The following is a 12,394-nucleotide window of genomic DNA, read 5'->3' as shown; positions in this document are numbered from 1 at the left end:
GGTCATTATGGGTAAGACCGGAAAGCCTACTAGGTTTGGGACGGAAGTCCCCTGAGACATTCGGATCGGAAGATCCCATAGAGTTATGGCCTAGAAAGGCGTATGTGTTGCATGTGGTATTTTGGGGGTAATTCACTAAGCTTTCGAGCTTACAGTTTCAGTGTAATGTTTCAGGTAATTCAAGAGATCATGGCAAGGCAAAGGCGTGATCGTACCGCTCCTCAAATTTTATGTTGATATTCTGGGATACTCTGATAATAATGAAAACCTTTTTGTAATGATTTTATGAATATGGGTTGATTTTAAAAAGTTTTAATTTATTGTAAATTTCACGGTGTTACATAAAATCAATTTATTTTATTTTTTTTAATATCTGCAGCAGCATGCAGCTGTTAAAAAATAAACACGTTTCTTATTACAGTCTGCAGCCGTTTGGTCCACCTCTTCTGCTGCAAAGGGTTGCAGAGGTGGTCCGACAGACTTCATAAATTCTGGCTTCAAAAAACAAACAATACCTTTGACATCCAACACACGTTACCCAGAGTTGAACACCATATTAGACTGATTGCGATACAAGTTTCATGTTCAATAGGATATCTGTAACAAAGGGATAATTGATAAACTTACCTTAATACATCAATAGAAGCTTTGAGCTTTTGGGAATTAGATGTTGATAGAATGGCACTAAGTCACATATTACTAGGGGTGATGAAATGTTGTTAGATTTTCACCACTATCTATATCAATCTATGACGAGCCTTATGAAAGTGGGAGGTTGAAATATTTATATACCCAAGAGTCATTATACAATGATATTGTTAGATAATATATGATCCTAAAGAGGCACACTAACAACAACTTGATGCAAATATATTATTTATAAGAATTTGATCATCGATAAATAAATATAATTCTTGTAATTAATTGGATATTATTTATTTCATGGAAACATTAATTTTAAAAGTAAAGTATCAAACATATCATAATATATCATAAGGTAGGATTTATTATGTCATGTACATCTTTTTGGACAAAAATGGGTTTTTGTCTTATATGGATTTATATGTTTTATAAGTTATAAAAATTAGCAGAGTTTTTATATAAAAACTAGATTCTTCTTTTTATAAAATATTCAAGGAGACCATAAAGAAGAAATAAGACTTGCTTTTGATCAATTTTGTCAAAACACCATACTCTTGGAAAACATGGGTCTTAAAGCGCTAAGACCTATGGGATAAAGGCTTAAAGTAAGCACTTAAATGAACCAATTTTCTCCCTTCTTTTACAAGCCAAAAACCATGAAATTTATGGCTTCCCATCTCTATATTATTTTCAGTTTTTGTCTATTAAAGTGTTAAGAACATAAAAATGAAGATGGTACTTGAATACTCTCTTTTTAGGCAAACTACTTTGTTTGTCTTAAGAGCTTAAGAGATTCTTTTATTTTAAGAAGAAGACTAGCATCTTATCAAGTTGATTTATTGTGTTGGATTAAGGTGCATCATCCTTTTGGTGCTAAGCTTTCGGTTGTGAGCCTCTTGTCTTGTAGTTCTAGGGTTTGGTTGTGAGCCATTAGATGCATCATCCTTTTAGTGCTAAGCTTTCGAAGACCTACACTACAAGAAGATTGAGGTGATTTGTTTGCTAAAACAAATCAAAAGGTATGTAACTCTATACTTGGTAAGTTTGAATTATAATAGGGTTATGCTAGGTTTAGTTGTTCATTGTATGTTGTTATCAATGTGTAAGACATATACCCTTTATAGGATGCATGTACCCTTTTAAATGTTTAAGTGTTTTTCCGCATTGTACATGATTTTGTTTTCTATAAAACCCAACATATTGTTGTTGGATATCTCTAAAGAACTTCTACCTTAAAGTTTCATGTCACACTTCATCAACTTTCAATCTCCCATGAGAATCAAAGTCTTCAAAGGTTGTAACACTTTTCTTTCTATGGTTGTTTTTATCTTTCTAAGTCTTGCAAAATGATCTTTTGGTGAGAATAAAACTAGTTTTATTTTGTTAAAATCTAAAGTCTTCCGTTGCTATATTTATGTTTTTGAAACAATTTTTGAATAAAATCCCAACAATTTCATCCAACCGACACGACACTTGTGCTTCTGCATCAGCTGGGAATACAAAATAAACCCCGAAACCTAAACTCAAGTTGCACCATCATTGAAATCTTGAAAATAAAACCTAAATTTCATCTTGAATCCACTAAACTTTAAGCAATGAACATTGATCATAACCGTCATGTAGCAAGGAACTATGATTAATAACACATTGAAGGCAATAGACTTTAAGAGACCCATTTGTAGTATCAAATGAAACCTGATTTAATAGTGATAAACCAACCATAAAAAATATAACATAAATACATCAAAAAATGTGGCATAAATACCTCAACAAAATCCACAAATATAAAAAGCTTCGATTGGAGCACAAACAAAACAATCTTTCCAAATCAGTTATTGAATCATATATACTCTCGTCGGTGACGTTCTGCCCACATTACAGATACTACAAGTAGAAGTGTCGAACCCCACACACAGACTGGGATTGTAAATGAATAGTCGGAGGTGGAAGAGTTTTGATTGGAACACATACACTTTGACTGAAATTACAGATTAACACACACAAATAAATTGTAGAATCGATTTGTTGGAGAAGCGGAAATTATAGATGAACACACTTACATACCTTCTATTGGAGCACACGATGTGAATTTTTGGCTGAGCGATGGTAGCAAAGGAAAAAAGCAAATGTTTCTTATTTAACCGTCTCATCTTAAAAATAATATTGTGTGGATGGAGGCTTTTTGGCGCCGTTGGTGGTAGGGATGTCAAAAACTTATGTGGGACCCTGATTCCGATTCTGGCTGCGGCCTGTCGCCGCCAGTCTCCACCATTCGTCGACGACTCGATTACATCTCAACAACTCCACTTCCGATAGGATTCTCACTTCTGATTCACTTCTGAATTCTGATTGCTATTTGTGTAATGTAGTTATGTAACTATGTTTAGAAATCAATTTAGCTTTCTAATTTCTCACTTTTAAGAATCGGTTTGTGAATTTTGAGTATCAATTTTTTTGATTTCTCAATTGTCATTGATTTCTAATTTCTCCGTAAATAATGTTACATATGTAGTTATGACTTATGAACAATGATTTAATAATCAACGACTCCATAACCCGAACAATGATTTTTGATTTTTTTGATTTTTATTTCTCACTGATCACTAATTTCTGCTGTTAAGAACAATGAGCATTGAACTTGCTTTTACTATTAAGAACAATGATTTTTGATTTCTCAGTGTTTACTCTTTTTTGCAAATTTTCTTTACTTACCATTTCATTTTTTTGCAAATTTTCTTTACTTACCATTTCATTACCCATTTATTTATCAGATTTTTGGTTAATAATTTGGTTGATTATTTGTTTTTCTGGTAGCCATTTTCAGATTTCATGTCTTCAACATTTAGTAGAACCGAATCACCCAAATGATTCAAATGTCAAACAATGAAGACTTGATGGATATTAGTGATGTATTGAATTAGTAATATATTTTTGGAGGTGTAATTTTTTTGTAACATTGTATTTATTATATCTTATATTTGTAAGTTTGTTCGATTTGTCGTATTTCTAATGTTGGATTTGTTGCTTTTAAAATGTTGGATTTATAAATTTTGAGTTGCTAGAAAACTAAGTTTTTAAAGTTATGAAAAATTGCTCTTTTTAGTTTAAAATATAGCATTCTTTTAGCATAAAACGTTAATTTTAAGCTCATAAAACGGGGGAACGTGGGAGGGATTAGAGGCGATAGAGGTATTCGGGGGTGGGATAAGGGGCTAGGTAACCGGGGGATTCGGGGACGGGGGTGGGGGCAGAATTCGGGGGCGTGGGCGGGGGAGACAATTTATGACCCTATTTGGTCCCGTTTACATCCCTAGTTGGTGGGGAAGGAATGAGGACAATATGAAAGAAAAATAAAGAAAATATATGTAGGTTATGACGGCAAAAAGGGGAGAAGTCACAAGGTTCGAGACAAACATATTTCGAATTGTTTAGATGCTTGTTGAATAGACGAGATGTTTGCTGAATCGATGAGAAGGGTTGTTTTTTAATAGAATCACATTTAATGCTGAATGGTTAAGAAGTTATATGGTAAGGAAAAGATGTAAAGTAGCGGACATAATCATTGACGGCTGTTTTGTAGGTCATTGGAATTCTTGCCCAGTTGAATCTGGACTATATGAGGATTTGGACAACCTAATGAATGAACTGTCCACGGTAAACTTGGCAAGCGGGCGTGATCAATGGAAAAGTAAGCTTGATGTAGATGGTCGCTATACGGTTGGGGCACTACGGAGGTTAATCGATAAAAAATCTGTTCCAAGTCAGATGCTACCACCTATGCTATGGCATAAGGATGCACCGATCAAGGTGAACTTCTTTATTTGGAGAGCATTACAAAATAAAATCCCTTCTATGATGGCTCTAAGATCACGGGGTGTAGAGCTCGACTCGACGTGTTGTGGTGCTTGCTTTGCTAGTGACGAATGTGCCAATCCCATCCTAGTAACATGCCCGTATGCGAGTGCAATAAGAGACAAATTATTTGACTGGTGTGGCATCAAGCACCAAACATTTCACAATGTCAGGGATCTAATATGTTTTGCTACAAGCTGGGGTCGATGTTCAAAAAAGAAAAAAAAAAAAAAGGCTCACGATGATATGCTACGGGCTTATATGGAGCCTCTGGAAATATAGAAATGACCGGACTTTTAATCTGAAATTTGTCGGTACCTTTTGCGGAGCTGAGCAGATAAAATCATTGGTGTATCTCTGGATCAAATGAAGAGGGAAAGACGATTTATGTGAATGGAACGTGTGGTCTTCATCTCCTTTCCACTTTTCCTAGTTTTTACTATGTATTTTTCTTTACTTACCACTACTATCTGTATGTCTTTTTTCTTTTTCTGTTCCTGCCCCCTCTACTTTCTTACTAGTTGGGGTTCATTTTTTCTAAAAAAAAAAAAAATACGAACCATAAAAATGTATATCAAAAAGCCCATTAGTCTATTCGTCTTTTATTTTCATTTTTTTTTCTTGAACTTCAATATATTTCAACAATTAGTAATCCTTTATTCATTTTTGTTCTTTTGCTAAATTAAAGAATCATTAATTGACATTTTTATGCATACGTTATATCGGATACAGTAAGTTGAAATCGGTTATATTTTTAGGATGGATTTGATGTAAATAAGATCCCAATACGTTTCCAAACTAAGTCAACCATTTGACTAAGCCGTAACTATTCAACAATCAACACACCATAAAGATCTGCAGCCTTCTCCACTTCTAACTGAATCCCCAACATAGGCCTCGTTTCTTTCAACGGATCATCAACCTCTCCGCCCAGCGAACCCATAGCCAAAATCAAATCCAGGTACAGAGACAGAGACTCGGAGAGAGTGAGAAAGATACTTAAGGATATGTATAGAAAGGAAGCGGTGGAGGGAGGGAGGTAAACGTTACACCTTGGGGAAGTAAGAGTTTATGCCTGGAGCCTGGAGGTATAAGGAAGTGATTGATCTAAGTTCGGATCGGAAATCAAGTCACTAATGGTGGCCAGAACAAGCCTAATTAGCCGTCGGACTGCGCAGAAGTTCCGGCAAGCAGCGATCTCGGCCGCTGGTTCAGTCAAGATCAAGTTGTTACTGTTTTGTTGCTTTCTCTTTACATTAACCTTGCTCGCAAGCCGCACGCCGTCGTTTTTGGGATGGGGACAACAGAGTGTTCCCCTTCTTGATCGGACTTCCAGGTTAATTAGTTACCTTAACAGTTTGATTTTTTTCTCTTTTTGGCAAAAAGGTATCTCTATATACAATATCGTACTTCAAATTTTGCATCCAAGATACGTCACATAGGAGAGAATTGACACACTAACACTGTCAATTGATCCAAAAGAAGCAAGCATTACAGACGCCCCTTACATATGAACATTACAATCAAACAAAACAACCTAAAGTTACAATTTGAATCTTCCAGTAACTCATTCAATTGAACTATCATTTGCGAGGGCCCACGAGAACATGGCTTAACTTATACTTTATATGAATAATAAATGAATATCGACTCGTGATCTTCATTGATTGATATAGTATAAATCATAGTTATGTTAAATTTGTTTTTTTTTTCCTATTATCTGTGTTTGGTCTTCTCTTTCTGGTGAGTTGAATTGCCAATTACTCCACTTTTACCATACGCAATGAACTTTGGCAGTTTTTGCAATAGAGATTCACGTATCATGAAACTTGTCGATAACAGTAATTTATCTTTACTTGGAAATTGTCTAGGTCAAGTTATTGATGCAAAAATAAGAATCCGATTTAGGAGTTCATGCAATTTTAACTAAGGTCCAGAGAACAATAAATTATCACCCAAGTTTTGGAAGCTCAACAACATCAAGTATGATGAGATAAAAAAACGAGGATGCACAGTAATGACTCTTATACTTCTTAAAAGAGTTAAAAAAAGAAGAAGAAAACGATGAGGCCTGTTTATTTATTCTAACGTTTGTTTGCTCTGGTTAGGTCTTGGATTTTAAGAAATTAGTTTTGGATGTACACAGTGGTAGAATTTTGCACAATGAAGTTCTTATTTGAGGGTAAAAAAGATATTTAGATTAGGTGTATTCCTATAAAGTAAATACATATCATTCTGTTAGAACATGTGTAGTTTTTGAACAATTATGATTATACGAATGGGTTCTTTAGATGGAATAATATGATCTTTAATCATTTAAAATGAGAGACTTGTATTATATACCTTAGGAATTAGGAAGACATGCATTTTGGAAAATTATCACTCTTGAATATGGTCCATATCTCAAATTTAGTAATTTATTTAAAGTTTTAAAATTTTAAACTTGTTTTTTTACAGTAAAGGGTACACATTGCTGATAAATACATGGAAAAGATATGATCTTCTGAAGCAATCAATTTCTCATTATACATCGTGTCCTCGACTGGACTCAATCCACATAGTATGGAGTGAGCCTGATCCTCCTTCAGATGCTCTTGTAAAATATCTGAATCAAGCAGTGAAGTCAAATGCTGGAAATAATCATTATATCGAGTTGGCTTTTGACATAAACAAAGAAGATAGCCTCAACAACAGATTTAAAGAAATAAAAAATCCAAGAACAGATGCTGTTTTTTCTATCGATGATGACATTATATTTTCTTGCAAATCAGTAGAGTTTGCTTTCAGTGTTTGGCAAAGTGCACCAGATACTATGGTGGGATTTGTACCTCGCATCCATTTGATTAATCGATCGGTATGTATTTTTCTTCTTAAAAACGTTGAAGAATTTTAATTTGTTAAAAGAGAATGAAATATATTTATTTTTCTTTATGCAGAAAGAGAATGAAAATTCTTACATTTATGGCGGATGGTGGCCTGTATGGTGGACTGGCACATACAGTATGATACTCTCTAAGGCGTCATTTTTCCACATGAAGTACCTTCGTTTGTACACTAATGAAATGCCTACATCCATCATGGAATATGTAAAGAGAAATAGGTACACACCCTTTCAAATTACTTGTAATTTTACTACTCATTTTTCTTTTACAATTTATTAAAAAATTTCAATGAATCTAAACAGGAATTGTGAAGACATCGCAATGTCATTCCTGGTTGCCAATGCAACCGGCGCCCCTCCCATATGGGCAAAAGGTAATTTCATCGAAAAATACTGTGTCACATGTCCTGGACCAGACAAGCTTTCTAGGGCTATTTTGCACAGACGAGATGAGAGATCAAAAGCAAGTCCATATCCGTCCCACCTTTATAAGTGGGACAAAAGAGTTGCAATTTTTGTCCTGTTGACGTCAGTCTCAGTCTAATGCATGTCAAACGCAGTATAGACTGTCATGTCATGTCATGTTTTACTGACTTTAATTATATGTTTGGTGTACAACAATTGTAGGCAAGATATACGAAATTGGATCGACGGGAATCAGTAGTCTAGGGGGTCATAGCGACAAAAGGACGGAGTGTGTGAATAGATTTGTATCCGAGTTTGGCAAGATGCCATTGGTACCAACTACTGTGAAGGCTGTTGATAGCCGTGGTACTTGGTTCTGGTGATGCCATTGATTCTCTTTTTTCTAGCTTCACACTTAGTTTGTTAAATTACCACTACATTAGCTATCTATCTCTTGTATTCTTAACCGATTTTTAACTTTATTAGCATCCAACAATTCAAACCACGTAAACCATATTTTGTTTATTGTATCAATACAACTCCCTATTTTGTTTCTAAATTGCAATTTTTGTCGCACCGTATTAGTCCAATGCATGTCAGACGCAGTACAAGACAAATTACTGTCTGTCATTATTATGGTTTCGGTTTGTTCGGCTTCTTTTGTTGTTATTGTGGTTTGCCGGTTTATGTAGGTTTGTTGGATAGAAAAGAATCGCATTTAATATTTAGGCCACGAGTCCATGACCATGCCTCAACTAACATGGGATTTGAACTTATCTATTGGGGACTTGTGTGGAGAAATGGGTCTTGATACTATCCAATTCCCATACTCTAATTGTTTTGTATATCTTTGGTGTGTTTTTTTGACTTGCTCATGTGCAAATTGCTGTTGTTGCCATAAACATGCCTCATTTAAAGTTCCATTTCTTAGGGGGTTTGTTTTTTTTGTATTTTATTTAAATACTTATTTCAAAAGGGTATTATTTAAAAGTAAAAGGGTGATAAGATCAAACCAAGTTGTAGGCTGTCTTCGTTCTTTTCACACCAGGACGAAGTAATGTTGGAAGAAAATTGGGTAAAGCATCAGACGTGTTGAAAATCTGTCTACTAAAAGCAAAACAAACTGGTTTGGGACATTGGTAGTAACATCTATCGACATTTTTAAATTTGCTTTTCTTTAATGCTAATGATAATTAACAAAGTTACTAGAAAATATCGGACATACTGATAAAAGTTTTTTTTATCTTATTAAGAAGCATTAAAGGATGTGATGATCAATCAAATATATTCATTGTAGGACCAGAAACTTTATTTTTCAATAGAAAAATGGAATCAATTTGCTAAGTAAATAAAACACTAGTTGCTCTCATTTTACTCGTCGCTAATAAGGCAACTTTTTTTATTTTATTTTATTTTATTTTTGGCAACTAAAATGTTTTGGTTAGCCATGTTGCTTCTTGCCTGCCCATGGATTCCAAAGTCGGTTTGAAAGATTTCTGAAATCTACTATAATAAATGAATGTTTTTTTTCTCACATATCATATTCTTATTCAATTTACAAATGTCATTTTGTGGTTACTTTGAATTAATTTTTTTTTGATATATCATTTTATGAGTTTTTCCATTTTATTAAACTCAACATAATATTTTAATATAATAATTGTAATAAATATAATAATAAATGAATATCAATTTCATTAATGAATTTGTTTTTGAACCGGCAAAATTGAACTTACCTTTTAATTTTAAAAATCCCAAATTAAAGCTTTCTTTTGTTTATTATTTAAATTTAAAAGATAAAAATCAATTCAATTATAATAATTAATTATTTTTATTATTTTCCTATTAATTTAAAGTTTTCAAATATTTTGATATTTATATTTAAATTTTTTTTTTAAATTAACTCGTGTATCACAGCTAGTCTTTGAATATATTTTTGTTTTCAACTTCCTGAAATAATTCATCCCTTACTAAAAACTACGATATTGTATGGTGAGCTTGTGGTGACAAGTATACTTTTAGCTGCATTACTGTTTATAAAATGACATATTTTCACTGTATGTTAGTAAACTAAGCTCTTTCATTTTAACTTTGATTGCCTAAAACTTCGAAAAACATTAATAAAAATGATTAGATCAATTCTTAAATCTTAAAAAGTCAATAAATAAGAACGTTAGTTATCACATTGTCTCCCTTTGGTTGGTATAAAATGGCAACTAATTAGCTTTTTATTGAATGGACCTTTGACTCTTTGTATATCCAGCTCATTTCCATAGTATAGTTTACTGCTTCCGTGTGCGAAACCGATTGAGTCTTATTCAATGTTACATAAACAATTACTAAAACTACAAACAAATTAAGATTCATAAACGTACGAAATATATAATATTATGACCCTTTTTCATAATATAAATAGTTAATTTATCAATAAATAAATTAGAATTTTTTATATATATTAAAATTTGAATGGAACACATGATGACATGAATAAGTTTTGTATACAAACAACTTTGCCTTTGACCTTATCCTCCAATCAAAGTCCTACTGTAACTTTGACTTCCGTTTCTTTTTTTTTTTCTTTTTTTTTCAAAATTCCGCCAACCTAATCCTGTCTGTGACACACCACAACCGAGTCACCACCGAGTCAACCCGCGTCTACCTACCGACCTCGGCCTTCATGGCTCCAGTAATCTCCCAAAAACGTCTTTGCTCCGTCCAAGCTCGGAAAATACGTCGGTTCCAAGAAGATCTGAGCCAATGAATCACTAGAATCCACCGTAACGAAAGCCAGACTACCTTTCGCCTCCACGCTTCCCATCGCCACCACCAACAACTGTTTATAGGAGTAATAAAATTTCTTCACCGCCGCTTCGATCGCTTGTAACCCTTGTAGCAGATGAATCTTCACCGGGTTGTGCTTTTTCCGGTAGAGTTTCATCGCCGCCTCTTGAATCCTTGGTCCGCCCATAGGATCCACTTCTACGTCCAGAATGTACGGAACCTTATGTCTTAGATCCTTGGAACGTTTGGTGATCTCTATCAGCGATTTTGATCGGAAGCAAAACGATTCAGACTCGGTGGTTGTTTTGACGTCGAGCTGGTTCTTCAACCGCAGAAAATCGTCGGGATCCATTAGTAGATGAAGATCTTCAACCTCTGTTAATAGTTTCCATACCTGTTCCAGAATGTAACTATCGCTCGAAGCATTTTCAAAATCGTTTGAATCTATTTCTGATTCGATTCGATTCAAGAGCTGCTGAGCAACGTAGATCCACGATTCCAGGATCTGATGCGTCGTAAATACCGTTCGGTTCTCATAGTTGTTGACGTTAGCTTGATCCGGTGGCGTTTTGCTCAGAGCATGAAGCTCCGATGGCTTGCAAACGGCGTCGTAGTTTAGGCTTGGCTTGCCGTTGAGATTCGGCTCCCCTAACCCCAACGTGTATGGACACCGTCTCATCTGGCATTCAATCGAATACAGAATCTTCTGTGCTACGTCTTCCGATTTCTTCCACGTGTCAAGCCGAGGTAACAGGCTTTCCTCGCTTATCTGGCTGACTAAAACCGTCGCATCTTCGCCGTCGTTAAGCTTCCACACCTCCGCCGAGCTTCCCTCACGCGTCAATACGCCTCCGCTTCCGCTGATATTAACAATCGGAGCCGTTTCGATCTTATCATCCTCGCAAAACAAGGAAATAACCTCGATCTGACTCGTCGCCAAAGACTCCAGTCTTCTTCTCCACTCCCGTTGATTAACGTAAGGTCTTGGATCAGACAACACAATCGACACAAACCGAAACGTGAACTCTAAAGCTTGCAACGCCGGTTTCAACACGGCCTCATTTTTCCACCCTGGAAACTCCACCGTGTTCCATAGCTCCTTTATTTGAGGAAGCCGTAGGTAATGCTCGTATGCAAAACAGTCAGTATCAGACGCCGGCGACAAATCCGGAACCCGGACTGGCGGTGGTGGAACCAACGCAGTAAGTTTGTTAGACGACGTACGCCGTGGTGATCTGCTTGGCATACTATCTGATGATACCATCTTTGCTTTACAATCCAAATCAACCATCTTCTCCAAATTGGAATACGAAATCACAGGTAACTTATATATATTTTTATTTTGTTTGATGGAAATGAAAAATATTGTTTGTAATGAAGTTAAAGTTGGATAACGTATTTATAAGGGGAGGGGGGGTCTCGTTGGAGATATGATATGGGTCATGAGAAGGTACAATTAAACGCGTGTAGAAGCGAGGAACATGGAATTTGAAAGTCGCCATAGTTTGGAAAATATTATTATTTAAAGAAATCAAAATAAATGCCTCACTGTTAATTCTTTAGCATCAAATACATTTTCATTATTATCATATAAGAAAAACTAATTTAATGTTCAAAAAAATTATTATGTTATTATTTTTTTAATACTTTTGATTATTAAAATTATTATATTTTACGATTTTGATTAACTTGGTGATTTACGACTAGATAACCCAAGAAAAATGATTGGATAACTTATAAGAATATAAAATAGTTTAAATTATAAAGCTTTTGTGAACGATTATAATTTTAAAAGTTATTGGTATTATACTTTTTGAAAAAAAAAAAACAAAT

The 12,394-nt window shown here is 34.7% G+C and overlaps 2 protein-coding genes across 2 annotated transcripts; one reads left to right on the top strand and one right to left on the bottom strand.

Moving 5' to 3' along the window:
* The first annotated feature begins 5,297 nt into the window (after positions 1 to 5,297).
* Positions 5,298 to 8,339, top strand: LOC111901324 (glycosylinositol phosphorylceramide mannosyl transferase 1). The gene is made up of 5 exons (XM_023897180.3): positions 5,298 to 5,830; positions 6,952 to 7,348; positions 7,431 to 7,594; positions 7,679 to 7,749; positions 8,003 to 8,339. The coding sequence occupies exons 1-5, from the start codon at positions 5,631 to 5,633 to the stop codon at positions 8,161 to 8,163; spliced, it is 993 nt and encodes a 330-aa protein (XP_023752948.1). The 5' UTR covers positions 5,298 to 5,630; the 3' UTR covers positions 8,164 to 8,339.
* A 1,861-nt stretch (positions 8,340 to 10,200) lies between these two features.
* On the bottom strand, positions 10,201 to 11,946 carry LOC111901325 (nematode resistance protein-like HSPRO2). Its single transcript, XM_023897181.3, has one exon. The coding sequence runs from the start codon at positions 11,850 to 11,852 to the stop codon at positions 10,440 to 10,442; it is 1,413 nt and encodes a 470-aa protein (XP_023752949.1). The 5' UTR covers positions 11,853 to 11,946; the 3' UTR covers positions 10,201 to 10,439.
* Between the last annotated feature and the right edge of the window lie 448 nt (positions 11,947 to 12,394).

Source organism: Lactuca sativa, chromosome 2 (genome assembly GCF_002870075.4).
Source record: "Lactuca sativa cultivar Salinas chromosome 2, Lsat_Salinas_v11, whole genome shotgun sequence".
Taxonomy (NCBI): domain Eukaryota; kingdom Viridiplantae; phylum Streptophyta; class Magnoliopsida; order Asterales; family Asteraceae; genus Lactuca; species Lactuca sativa.
Note: the sequence above shows the minus strand (reverse complement) of the source record. Positions and strands in the feature narration are given on the sequence as shown.

Bases quoted from the DNA above. Each gene is read 5' to 3' on its own strand.
- LOC111901324 (XM_023897180.3), top strand. From the start codon at position 5,631: ATGGTGGCCAGAACAAGCCTAATTAGCCGTCGGACTGCGCAGAAGTTC. The intron at 5,831-6,951 runs GTTAATTAGTTA...GTTTTTTTACAG, and splicing joins CTTCTTGATCGGACTTCCAG to TAAAGGGTACACATTGCTGA. The intron at 7,750-8,002 runs GTAATTTCATCG...CAACAATTGTAG, and splicing joins CCCTCCCATATGGGCAAAAG to GCAAGATATACGAAATTGGA.
- LOC111901325 (XM_023897181.3), bottom strand. From the start codon at position 11,852: ATGGTTGATTTGGATTGTAAAGCAAAGATGGTATCATCAGATAGTATG.